The following is a 12,751-nucleotide window of genomic DNA, read 5'->3' as shown; positions in this document are numbered from 1 at the left end:
TTTCATTCCTTATATCTCCTTACTCTCCCTTCATCACTTACTTCCTTATTGCTATCTAATTCTCTTCCCTGACTTTCTCTCTAAATACACCATAAGCCTGTTCTTCCCTCACTTCATATTTTTTATATTATTTATTTTATTTTATTTTACATTTGTTGACCGGGTTAGTCCAGCTGGATATATGTCCATTTTCAGTGGAGTCCCGGGAAGAAAAGCTCCACAAATTATAACAACTTAAAAGGTCAAGACAAAGACATTAACAGTAGAATTTGCTACATAAGAAGTTTTAAAAAATATTACAAGCCTAAGATTATATATTTTATATTTCAGTAGGGAAAGAAATATTTATCTAAGAATAGATGAACAGGACTAAGACATTTGCATTAGAAATGGTGTATTACAAATCTTTATAACATATTACAAGCCTAGGATTTTATATTATGTATTCTATTAGGGAAAGAAAACTTAATATAAGACTAAACTAGATACAACTATTAGTTTATATTAATAGGTACTAAGGTCACACATAAACCTAAGAAAGAAAACACTAGAGATCAATGGATAGTGTATAGAAGATCAACATACAAGGATGCATTTATAGTGTTCTTTATCACCGAAGTTGTGATCTTATATGAAGGTGGTTGATCATTCCACAGTATATACATATTTACATGAGAAAAAAATCCCAAGAAAGGTTAAGCTCATTATAATTAGTGAGTAAACACAAGATCATGATCGTGAGAGACTAGGAATCATGGGAGTCTAGTTAATGGTCTGGTGCTTAGTCTAGGTTAATACAGGGGCATAGCCAGTGTGATTTAAGGTAGGGTTTGAGCTTGCTTTTAAATAAGCTGGCAGAGGATATTGAGGTTAGCTGGCTTGGGAGGATGTTCCAGGCTTTACCTACTGTATTGGAGAACAAGGTGTCACCCGCTGAATTGTTGGATTTTGATATTTGTACAAATAGTTTATTAGATGAGCGTAAGGTCTTGAGATTGTTATAGGGGATGACTAGGGAAGTAAGTATGGGTGTATTTTGAGGTAAATACAGGATCTTATGGGCTACTATTAGTTGATTAAAAAGTATTAAATTTGGCAATTCTAACCATCCTAGCTGATTCAGGTTGATACAGTGATGAATTCTATAGGAGGACCCAGCTGCAAATCTGGCAATATTGTTGTAAGAGGATGAAAGTTTACTCAGATTACTTCTACATATTTTGGTACAGATAGGGAAGGCATAGAGCAGGTTAGAGATAAGGTGGGTGCGAGAAATGGTAACCCTGGCTGGAGGTTTTAGAAAGGGTTTGATTCTATAGAAGGAACCTAGTTTCTTGTTTACTGTTTTTATGGTGTTATTAATGTGAGGTTCAAAAGACAAGTTATTATCTATTAGTACTCCGAGTAGTTTGGTGGTTGGCTCAGGAGATATTATAGTTCCGTTATTTGAAGTAATAGTAAAGTTAAGTGGGGAGGTTCTGCGGGTGGGGGTAAATAGTAGCATTTTCATTTTTTTTGGGTTAAGGATAAGATGCCTTTGTAGGAGCCAGTTTTCAACTGTACTAAAGGTCTTTTGGGTTAGTGACTGAAGTTCTGATTGAGAAGTAGCAGAGCATATGAGTGTGGAGACATCAGCGTACTGGATACAGTCAGCTTGTGGAATTACAGAATGGAGGTCATTTGTAAAGATGGAGAAGAGTAATGGACCCAATATAGATCCTTGCGGGACCCCTATTGCAACTGGGAGGTGGGAAGATAAAGTTTCCCATAGTACAACCTGTTGCCTATTATGTAGGTATGATTGGAACCACTGTATAGTATGAGTGTCCAGTGACAGGTTTTTGAGTGTGTCTATAAGCAGGTGGTGGTTAACCATGTCAAATGCTTTAGACAGGTCAATAAATAGGGCTGAGGATAGAGTATCATTATTACGATTACTGTTAATATGGTTAGTGAAGGATAGGAGAGCAGAGGTGGTGCTATGAAATGGTCTAAAGCCATGTTGACAGGGTGCTAATAAATTGTGATCAAGTAGGTAGGTTAACAGTTGTAGGTGAATACATTTTTCCATTATTTTTGCCAAAGGAGATAGAATAGCTATGGGCCTGTAATTGGACAACTCCTTGGAGTTACCACCTTTATGCAGGGGAATAATGTGAGAGACTTTCCAGATTAGGGGAATAGTTCCTTCAGAAATAGTTCTGTTGATGAGGATCAATATGGGGTAGGTTATGACTTTAGCAGCTTTTTGCAGGTATTCTGCAGGTAATAGATCAGCAGAGAGTGTAGTGGGTTTAAGTTTCTGTATGAGGTTACAGATGAGTGAAGTGAGCACTGGCAGAAAATGAAATTGAGGAGGATTATTGGTAGAGGTTACGGGAGAGCATGGGGTGCTAGGGGATAGCTGGTTGGCTAGGGATTGTATAGTTTCAGTGAAAAAAGTATTAAATGAGTCAGCTATTTGGATGGGATTGTTGTGATCAGAGCCAGAGGGAGAGGGAGTACTTGAGCGTCCAGGGTGTAGGAGGTTATTGATACCTCGCCAGAATTTTTGGGGATTATTTTGTTGGTTTTGTTGTAGCTGGTAGTAGTAGTTTCTTTTATCGGCTAATATGGCTTTTTTATTTAATTTCTTAGCTATCTGAATTGCAGGCGATCTGAGGGGCTTTTTGTTGAGTGCCATTTGGCCCATAGTTTATTTCTTTGGAGGATTTTTTGTTTGGTAGTTTTGGTGAGCCATGGTGCTGGTTTGGTTCTAATTCTAACTTTGCGTAATGGGGCATGGCTGTCTAAAATGGATAGAAATTTAGAGTTAAAGTATTTCACAGCATTGTCTATTGGGAGGTATTTCAGGGGTGACCAGTCACAGGCGTCTAGTTCAGCTTGAAAATAAGCAGGGTTAAAAGTTTTGTTAGTGCGAATAGTTCTACAGATGGTTGAGCTTGGGACTTCAGTTTTTGTTCTGATTAGATAGGTAAGCAAGTGATCACTTATGTCCTCAGGGAGGGTGCCTGTTTTATAGTTTAGTTGGGGAATATTAGTGAGTATCCAGTCAAGGGTACTAGTTTTGTTGTTAGTTTTATTGGTACGGGTAGGGGATGTTATAGTTTGGGTAAAACCATACAAGTTGATTTGAGTAGAAGGCTGCTCAGATATACAGGAGTTCCAGTTAATGTTAAAATCTCCAAGTATAATGGTTTCTTGGGGGTAGTTGCATGAGAGCCAGCTGAGGATAGCCTCTAATGTGTTGATGTTATTGCCTGGGGGAAGATAGATACATGATAGGTATATGGCTTTGCTTTTGTTAAGCTGAATCTTAGTTAGAAGAATTTCTGCATTGTTGCAAAGTAGAGGTTTGGGGTCTAGCAAGGTAACTTGTAGTCCATTCTTATAAAGTATGGCTACGCCTCCACCTTTTTTAGTGTTATGGTCACATCTTATGATATTATAGCCAGGGGGTAGAACTGCACTGTCTTGTATTGATGGATTAAGCCATGTTTCGGACAGACAGAGGATGTCAAATGAATGAACATCAATAAGGGCATGCAGGTGAGCTATTTTATCATTGATGCTGCGAATGTTAAGATGAGCTATCACGAGAGAGTTGGTGGGCTTGGTAAGTGTTTGTGAGATTGAAAAAGTTGGTGTATCAGGCTGTGTAGCTGTGATAGTGGTAGGACCTGGGTATGGGTGTATATCACCATCTAACAGGGAGTGGACCTGAACTTTTAGGATGAGTTGTAAAAGTTTAAAAATTAGGTCCTTCATTTTTCTAGCTAGTGGGTTACAATGAGAGATGTGATGGAGTCTATGAAATGTGGCTACTGAGTACTTAGCTGGGCTGGAGAGGTTGCTAAGACTGTGAGTGGAGCTGGGAGTAAGGATAGAGGTGTGTGTGTTGTGGGTATGAAGTCCTAGGAATGTATGGTGTTCGTAGAGAGTAAGTAGACAGGGAATGATAAGTATAGTTAGGAGTAGTGATAAAGGTAAGGGTTTGTAGGGTCCTTGGGCCATTAGTTTAGGTATAGGTGGTGGAATGTAGGGATATTTGTGGATAGAGTGATATGGTAATGGATAATGGTAGATGAGTGATGGTTCTTTAAGGGGGAGGAGATATTGCAATTCCTATTTGCATTAGACTAACTTACTTTTAATTTCTCTACAAGTTGTCTAAAATTTCTCTAAATATTAAATGATTGTCATAAACCTTGTATAGATTCTTGACCAATGTTTTTATATTATGTCTAATTTGGTATAATTATTTAAACTGCAGATGTTTTATTTTATTTTTGAAGTTTGTATAATTATTTTTTTTTAAATATTTTGTATTAATTTTAAGATTTTCTACCCGGGCCTTTGCTGAAAATGGGCTTCTACTCAGTCTGACTTTCCTTGTAATCAAATGTCAATAAATAAATAAGTATTCCATAAAACTGAACTTATCTGTGAAAATAAACTTTCATGTTATCATCTATCCACAACTGATGTTCCCATTTTTATACATGCAGATGGTGTGTTATATCAATAGTGACCGTCATTTAGAGACAATGCTCACACTACCAGGTGGCTAGCCCTGATGCAGTTCTTCTTCCATATAGTGCACGCGCGCGCGCACACACACACACACACACACACACACACGCACACACACACACACACACACACACACACACACACACACACACACACACACACACACACACACACACACTCATACCTATGACCAATTTAGAATGTCCAGTCTACTTACTGCATGTCTTTGGAATAGGGCAGGATACCAGAGAAAATCCATGCAAACACAAGGAGGTCATGCAGACTCTGCATAGAAGGCACCCCAAAGGAAATCAAATTGAATCGAAGAACCTCTTTCTGTGAGGCAATACTGCTACTACCTGTGCCACTGATCCCACCCAAGTTACCAGTGTCTATGCAAATTAGGCATGCATAACACTATACCCAAATTAAAAAGATGTGAATAACAGAAAAGAAGAAACATAAAAATAGATGTTGGACTATACATATAACCAGTGTCTATGAAAATTAGGCACGCATAATAGTATACCCAAGTTAAATAAATGTGAATAACAGAAAAGAAAAAAACCCATAAAAATAAATGTTGGACCATACATATAACATAAAATATAATAAACAGCAAACTCAGACGGCCTTATATTTTACTTTCCTGGAGAAATTTATTGATGTTGCAAACTTAACTGTGTGATGTTACCCACACTTTTCAAATAACAGGCACATTCTAACAATAAAAAATACAGTGGAATATGAAATCTGTTCTTAATTGCCACCTGACATTTTAATAAGTGTCCATATTGGAAGGCATTTGTCTTCCCCAGGTTTGAGCATCCATAAAGAGCTGTGAGGTGGGGCTGCCTGCCTCACGTCTCTCATATGAGTGGAAAATAACAAGGTACAGTTGACACACTGGTCAAAAAATGCAAGGAGCAGAGTCAGAGGGCAATAAATTTTAATAATTTCAGCTACCTACAAAATGTCAACCATTTCACAAACTGACAGGAGACAGAAGGAGTTTCATATCACATGCTGTAAGGACATTTATCTCACAGTTTATCTATTTCATTCAGTTTAAGGTTATGTTTTCAGCTACTAAACATTTTAGCAATTTGGTGTGCATAGCTATAGGTACAGAAGCAACAAAGAGTGGAACTGGCGACAAACCACACACAGGGACTTCATGACTAAGGAGGTACAATTTTATAAAACTACATTACATGTCTTTCAGATATATGCACCATTTTATATTGCAGTCTCATTCTTACCCCGGTATGTTCTATTACAGAATCGTCCAAACCCTATATTACATTTTCCAACTAAATCTTAAAAATTTGACTAGTATTTATTTGAAGGAACATATTCATTAAACTGCATATTTATTAGATAAAGTTGATCAGAGAAAGCTAGGTACAGTCTTTTTTACAACAATGGTTCACAGTTTGTAAAGCAATCTGGGCAGAAATAGTGGCACCTCTGCAAAGCTACAGAGGTAACAAGGTCTCATCTGTGCCCCAATACTGTGCATGCTTTTTTGTCAGTCAGCAACTGCCATGTAAATGACATTTCTTGTTAAGTAGAAGAGACTAAAGTCTAGTTATTCTCATGCATAAATCACATCAAATTTAGTGCAATGCCTAATACAATTATGTAGTCTAGCTGAATGTTGTCTAGTGATGAATTCGTAATGGCCCAGGATGAGAAACAGAGGACAGCAGGTATTCATAAGTGCCTTGCAATTGCAACAACCAAGAAAACAAACAAGCAAATGAGATAAAACCTGGATTATGGCAGTAGCTTTTTGGAATGACACAGCTTTACAAGAACAATACTGTATATTTTAAAAGAATCAGCTTGTAAGCATTCCTAAATAATCATCATTCAACACACATTTGTTAAAAAAGGAGAAGGAAACGCAAGTGTTACAAATGAGCTTAAGCCATCATCAAATAAGCACTATATACAACCTTTGGAAAGAAATATCTCTGGAGAGGAAATAATTACAATTTTTTAAAAGCTGACAGACTACACGGGGCATTTACAATGAGGGCGGATATGTGCATGTGTGCAAACCTAATAGGTAAATACCATGATGAAGCATGGAAGTAAATGCACTTTAGTGGTGAAATTAGCCACTGCCCAGCATCTTTGTGGCACGCTGGTTGGCTTCATCGATCCTGGTTTTGTTGGATTCAGCCTGGAAAGCAAAAAGAAGCAAGCACGTTAATTAGCTGCAGCACAAAAATAACTTGAGTAGAACTAAAGACTGTTTTACATGATAACAGAATAAACATACTTTTTTGAGTAGATCATAACAATCAGACTTTACAGATTATGAGTGAAATACTGCTAAGAACTCTTCTTACTACAAAACCCTAGGTTTTACATAAGTCAGCTAACATGCGTATCTGTCCTGATCTGCTGCCAGGCTAGTGAATGATGTAGGCAGCAGAATGTAAGGTTTTACATAGTAAGTACAATTAATGGTGTGCTCGCCATTAGAAACTTTAATCCCAGTGAAAAGCAATGCATAGTTCATAGACGTGTCAATGCAATACTGTTATACGGAAAGCAAAGATTCACCTCAATAGCATTTTAACAGTCCCAAGGAATTTTGAACATTATAATTCTATATATGAAAAACACAGGAAAATTGCTGTTTACATATCTTGACATTGCAGGGGTTGAAAAGTTATCACAGAAACCCTTATTGGAACTTTCACTGTCTCTAAACCACATGATGAATGCACAGAAAAAAAAATCTTATGGATTTCCTTTGGGCAGATTGCACTGGTTAATAACCAATGTTTTGTGTAACCATTTAGTTTATAAAGTACTGATTTTGCTTCTAATTGGGCATTAAATCTGTCTGAGACCTTTACAACATTCCAGATATTTACTGCACAATATTCTGCATGTATTACATTTTAAAATCCTATATTTATGTAAATAAGTACAAGAAATAATGTACGTCCACCATGGATCATCGAACACCTACCTTCTCATGATGAGAATTACCAAAACCTAACCTCTAAAGCTCAAAAAAAAAAAAAAAAAAAAAAAAAAAAAAGCTAAAGTTAAGCTTTTTGCTGGGGTAGGCTCCTCTCCCACACTTTAGAACATGTGTGTGTGTGTGTGTGTGTGTGTGTGTGTGTGTGTGTGTGTGTGTGTGTGTGTGTATGTGTGTGTGTGTCAGCTACTTGGGCAGGGATACGAAGCACTGGTTGGACAGAGACACGGACACACACACACACACACATATATATATATATATATATATATATATATATATATATATATATATATATATATGTGTGTGTGTGTGTGTGCACACAAATGCACATACATTTGGGTGTTTCATTGAAATTCAGTACACTCATACTGTCTAACTTAGCTAGTAGTTACCTTACTCTTACACACCTTTCGGTGGACATCTTTGGTGCATCTCCTGTCCCACCCCACTAGTGCCAGTATCCAAGATATCTTTTCATTTTTCTTCTTTGCTAATTCATTTGACACCTTGACCAGTGGAATATGATCAGTCTTTTTATGTGAGACTGACCGTATTTGGTGACAGCAAATGGCAGACAATTATTTACCATAAAAATCTGTTTTCCAAATGTTCACATCAGTTTGTAACTCATGAGCACTGACTCTTCAGTATTTGGTAGTTAAGTCAGCTAATCTACATCAAACAAATCATTAAATATATCTCCCAGAAAGTTTACCAGCACAGGATTTCATTCATCTCCAAACACTTGAGAGTCCATTCTGCAAAGCACTGAAGATAATATATCTTAAAACCCTGAACTGATAGTCATTTTTCACAGTGTCATTACTGCTGGCTATTCTGGACTATTTTTGGTCCATGTTTATGAAGGGTTATATTTCTGAAGCTGTGTTGCTCACTGCTGGCTATTCTGGACTATTTTTGGTCCATGTTTATGAAGGGTTATATTTCTGAAGCTGTGTTGCTCAGACTGGATATTGTTAAGTCCATAGGTATATGTAATGAATTGTTCATGGGTCATACACTTAAGGGCCATGCAGCCCTAACAATACTTTGCTTACTGGCACAGAGATAAAGCACCCTTATCCAATTCTGGTTTTAGGAACAGCCTGAGTAGGAAGTTCTGATAAACTACAGCATGGAGTGCAATAATCAGTGGATAGAGTACAGACTTATGATAACATCAGTGGCTGTTGCTTTTCAATAGGGAAAGGATTGAATAAGTCGGATAAGCAGTAACTAATGTAGTCCTGCAAAATGGCAGACCACTCCCTGATACCCCTTGACTCTTATCCCTTACAAGGGATAAAAGGTTCTTAACAACAACTGATCAAATGCCTAGCAAAGTTAACAGGCATGCTGAAGGACATGAGGAAGAGAATTTTACTGAAAAGACAATCAGAAAAATATCACACTTCATGGGTTATAAGTGATATCTGAAATAAGGTGTCCTTTTGTCATGTTATATTTAGATAACTGAACAATATGCCACCACAGAAGTTTCCCATTAGTGAGGCAGAGCTGATGGTACATAACAAATTTTAGCCTATTAAGTGCCAGAACTGGGATTTAACAATAACCAAGCATTAAACTTTATCAAACCAGCACGTGATCAAAAACCAAAGTTTCAAAACAGTCATTGGTATGAAACCCTTCAGGGACAGTACCTACATCACTGTATACCTCATAACTATCTTACACACACTTGGAGGATAGACTATCATTAATGTCAGTGAAAATACTGTTATTAGGGATTGCTTTGATGAAAATTCCACCGTCAACAAAACATTATGACCAAGCAGAAAAAATTAAAGTCAATCCTTCAGTGATCCCCCCATCTTTTTGGATGGTTGAACCTCCAAGGTATAGTTCTTGCTCTAATCAATCCAAGATGGGTTGTTATTTGATGTAACACATCCTTTTTCATCAAGCCTTATTTCTTAATTAGAATTGTACTAAAATATATTGTTTTAGTTTGCAGACATTTACTATATACACATACAAGACAGTATACATTCATTTATCTGTATGACAGAAAATGCCAAGAGAGTGTACAATAACTCCTCAGAAAATATGAATTAATAATGAGAATGCCATGAATTGAGTGCACAATAATCAGAAAACATTAATTAATACTGTGAATACCATGCATTGAATGTATAATAACTAAATGAAAAATATTAACTGACACCCTGGGAAGCTTCCTCACCTTCTCCATAATCCTGTCAATCTGGCGATTCTGTGTGTCAATCTCATTGCCCATATCAAGAGCCATATGGCGGAGATTTCCAATAATGCCTCCAACTTGTTCCAAATTTTCATCCATTTCATTTTCTCGAGCATCATTTGTTACCCTGTGGAGGTAAAATTCAACAGTTTCTTCAGTGTGGACTACAAAGGTGTTAGTGAATAAATAAGTGGAGATGTAAATCACTGGAGGGCAACAAACATATACAAAACTTATATTTAAGTGCAAAAACTTCAATGGACCTACTTATATGGTATGATGTGGAGAAGATAAAATTGAGTGGCAAAGCCAGGTACTTCACTAGTAGCATTTCACTAGTAGCATTTGACACAAACATTTACAGCTTCCTCAGCTTAGATGTGAAAACAACTTTGGTCAGCTGGAGTGCCAAATGGGAAAGAAAATCAGATCAAACCTTATAAAGTCTGGGAATCCAGTTGAAGCTACAAGTTTATGAATAGGCACTCACATAGGCATTAAAATGCACTATACCTCCCACTGTCAACAAAAATATTGCTCTCTTCTCTTGGTGGAAAAAACACCCAGCTGTACATGTGGCCTGTGGAGTACACAATGCAACTGGCTAAGAGATAACAGAGTAAAAATAGCTGCTTTTTTGGGTGACTCAGGAGTTTTTTTTTTCTGGTTAGGTTAGTTGATGAGAACTACACAGCATATAAAATAAGTGGGACTCAAACTCATGTCTGCAACATATTGCTTTTTCTCAGCTCATTACTTTTTCACTTGTATAATTCTTCTTCCTCCCTATCCTGCCTAAATGAGACAAGTTGTGAGCTGACAAAGACGAGGCATACCCATGAATGGTGGCAGACCTAGTTTTACAGGAAAGCTGTCAAATGCGAGTACAGTGTTTTGCAAATGAGCATCAATACGTTTTACTCCACATCTCCAGAAACATTTATACTGCTTGAATGTATCACTATGAATTAAGGCCACTGTCAAGGTGAGCTAAGAGATACAGAAATTGTGTATGCAGTTCCTTAATAAAATGATATGCTCACTGCATAACCTTTTTCTGTGTGGTCTTCACCACTGTGCCTGCTGATTGCCAAGCCTCCCCTACTAGTCTTGATTCCCTTCTTTCCCCAATACAAGTACAGAGATGACAGCTGTCATTCAAGCAGCCATGTTGATTGTGGAATAGAAAGGTTGGAATTATGTCCTAACTGCTTCCCTGGGTGGGGGGATATTTGACCTGCATCAGTGCAGGGGAGATTATTCCTTCTCTATGTGAGTGCATACTTCAGTGTACTCATGAATGAAGGACTATCGCCAGCTCGTAGATTGGTGAGTTGAAAATCCCCTCACCAACCTAATGGTCATAGATGTGAGTGTGCATGCAACTGTGTGGTGTGAATGAACTACTGCAGCACAGCTAGCTATCTGGCAGTGTAAACATCGGCTCTAGATGGTTGTTACTGTTAAAGCCACACCCCTTCTCTGCAGGATTGTGGAAATCTCCAACCTGATCCTTGCCCTATACCCGCATATGGATATGCCCATCCCCTCAGACATGCTGTACCAGACACCCAGGCAACTAATCCAACCCAGGTTGCCTGAGCAATAGTTACGGCTTTATCCCTTATATATCACTATAGGCAGGTCTCACTGTACATATCTATGAGGCACATTAACATTTTACTGCATCTGTAAAACTCAGTAAATTGTCATAACCCAGAGGAATGAAATTTTAAATGCTGAAGTCAAAAAAGAATGAATAAAATGTACAGTGGAAGGCTCACTCATCATATCCACTGACATCAGACTCTGACTTAGCAAACTAATTGTAAGGTATGTGTGAAATATGACTCAAAACCATGTGCAAAATAAAACATTTATACAAACATGTGGGTAGCACAGTGGCATGGCAGATAGCTTTGTGCCTCCCAGCAATAGGTTCCCCAGTTCGATTCTCGACTGGGGTGCCTTTTGTGCAGAGTCTGCATGTCCTTCCTGTGTTCATTTCCACTGGGTGCTATGGTTTCCTCCCACACTCCAAAGATTGATAGATTGGCCATAGATGTGAGTATATAGTGTGGATGAGCTAATGCAGCAGGGCTACCCACCCAGCACTGTAAATTTCAGCTGTAGATGATTGTCACTGTTGAAGTGACACCTCAACCCCATGTGCAAAAATGGGAAAAAAGGGGGTTATGGCTGGATGCATGGATTTAAAAATCAAATTAAGCATAAACAAATACCAATCACCCTGTAAATTGTATGTCAGAGTCACATCACTGGTCTTTATTGTAGATCGCTATGCCTGCTTTCATTGCACACTTAGCTGTAAAATTACTACTGAGCATTATTTTGTTTAACTGAATGCATTTTATTGAATATTCTGTGGCACTTATAGACCTGAGCATCTTGATGAGGGCTTTTGCATGCAGTTAAGTTTTGTCCGCTCCAAGTTATAGTGACCTCAGAATTGATGATATTAAATAGGGAGGACATATAGACCAATGCATGGGGAGGCTGTGAGGTTAAGAAACTTACACACCGACACACCCACACAAATAATATTAACAACACCATGTGAGTGTACATAAATAAAAGCATTCCCAGCACTATTTGAGTGTACACAAATAACAGCATTCCCAGCACTATGTGAGTATACACAAATAACAGCATTCTCAGCACTGTGAGTGTACACAAATAACAGCATTCTCAGCACTGTGAGTATACATAAATAACATTCTTAGCACAATGCAAGTGTACACAGATAACATTCCCAGAACTATGGTAGTGTACACAAATAACACTCCCAGCACTATGTGAATGTACACAAATAGCATTCATAGGTCCATAGGTTCATAGGTAGGTACTGGGCTATCTGCCTGAAGGCATATATTAGCCCAGCCACGTTGTGCGGTATTCACCGCCCCTTTGGTTAGTTCCCTAGGCCCTTGATCTAGCAGCTAGTACCCTTGGCCCCTATCTAGTAG

The 12,751-nt window shown here is 37.9% G+C and overlaps 1 protein-coding gene across 2 annotated transcripts in view; it reads right to left on the bottom strand.

Annotated features, from left to right (window-relative positions):
- Positions 1-5,465: 5,465 nt before the first annotated feature.
- Positions 5,466-12,751, bottom strand: part of SNAP25 (synaptosome associated protein 25) — a 560,791-nt gene continuing 553,505 nt past the window's right edge. For both annotated transcript variants that reach the window (XM_044056714.1, XM_044056704.1), the window contains exons 7-8: positions 9,747-9,891; positions 5,466-6,724 (exon numbers count right to left, since the gene is read on the bottom strand). In XM_044056714.1, coding sequence (XP_043912649.1) covers positions 6,656-6,724; positions 9,747-9,891 — 214 coding nt within the window. In that variant the 3' untranslated portion in view covers positions 5,466-6,655. The remainder of the gene's footprint in view (positions 6,725-9,746; positions 9,892-12,751) is intronic.

The sequence above is a fragment of the Protopterus annectens genome, chromosome 1.part2 (genome assembly GCF_019279795.1).
Source record: "Protopterus annectens isolate FY-2018-M chromosome 1.part2, PAN1.0, whole genome shotgun sequence".
NCBI lineage: Eukaryota > Metazoa > Chordata > Ceratodontiformes > Protopteridae > Protopterus > Protopterus annectens.
The sequence above is the reverse complement of the archived record's forward strand: the minus strand, read 5'-3'. Positions and strand labels throughout refer to the sequence as shown.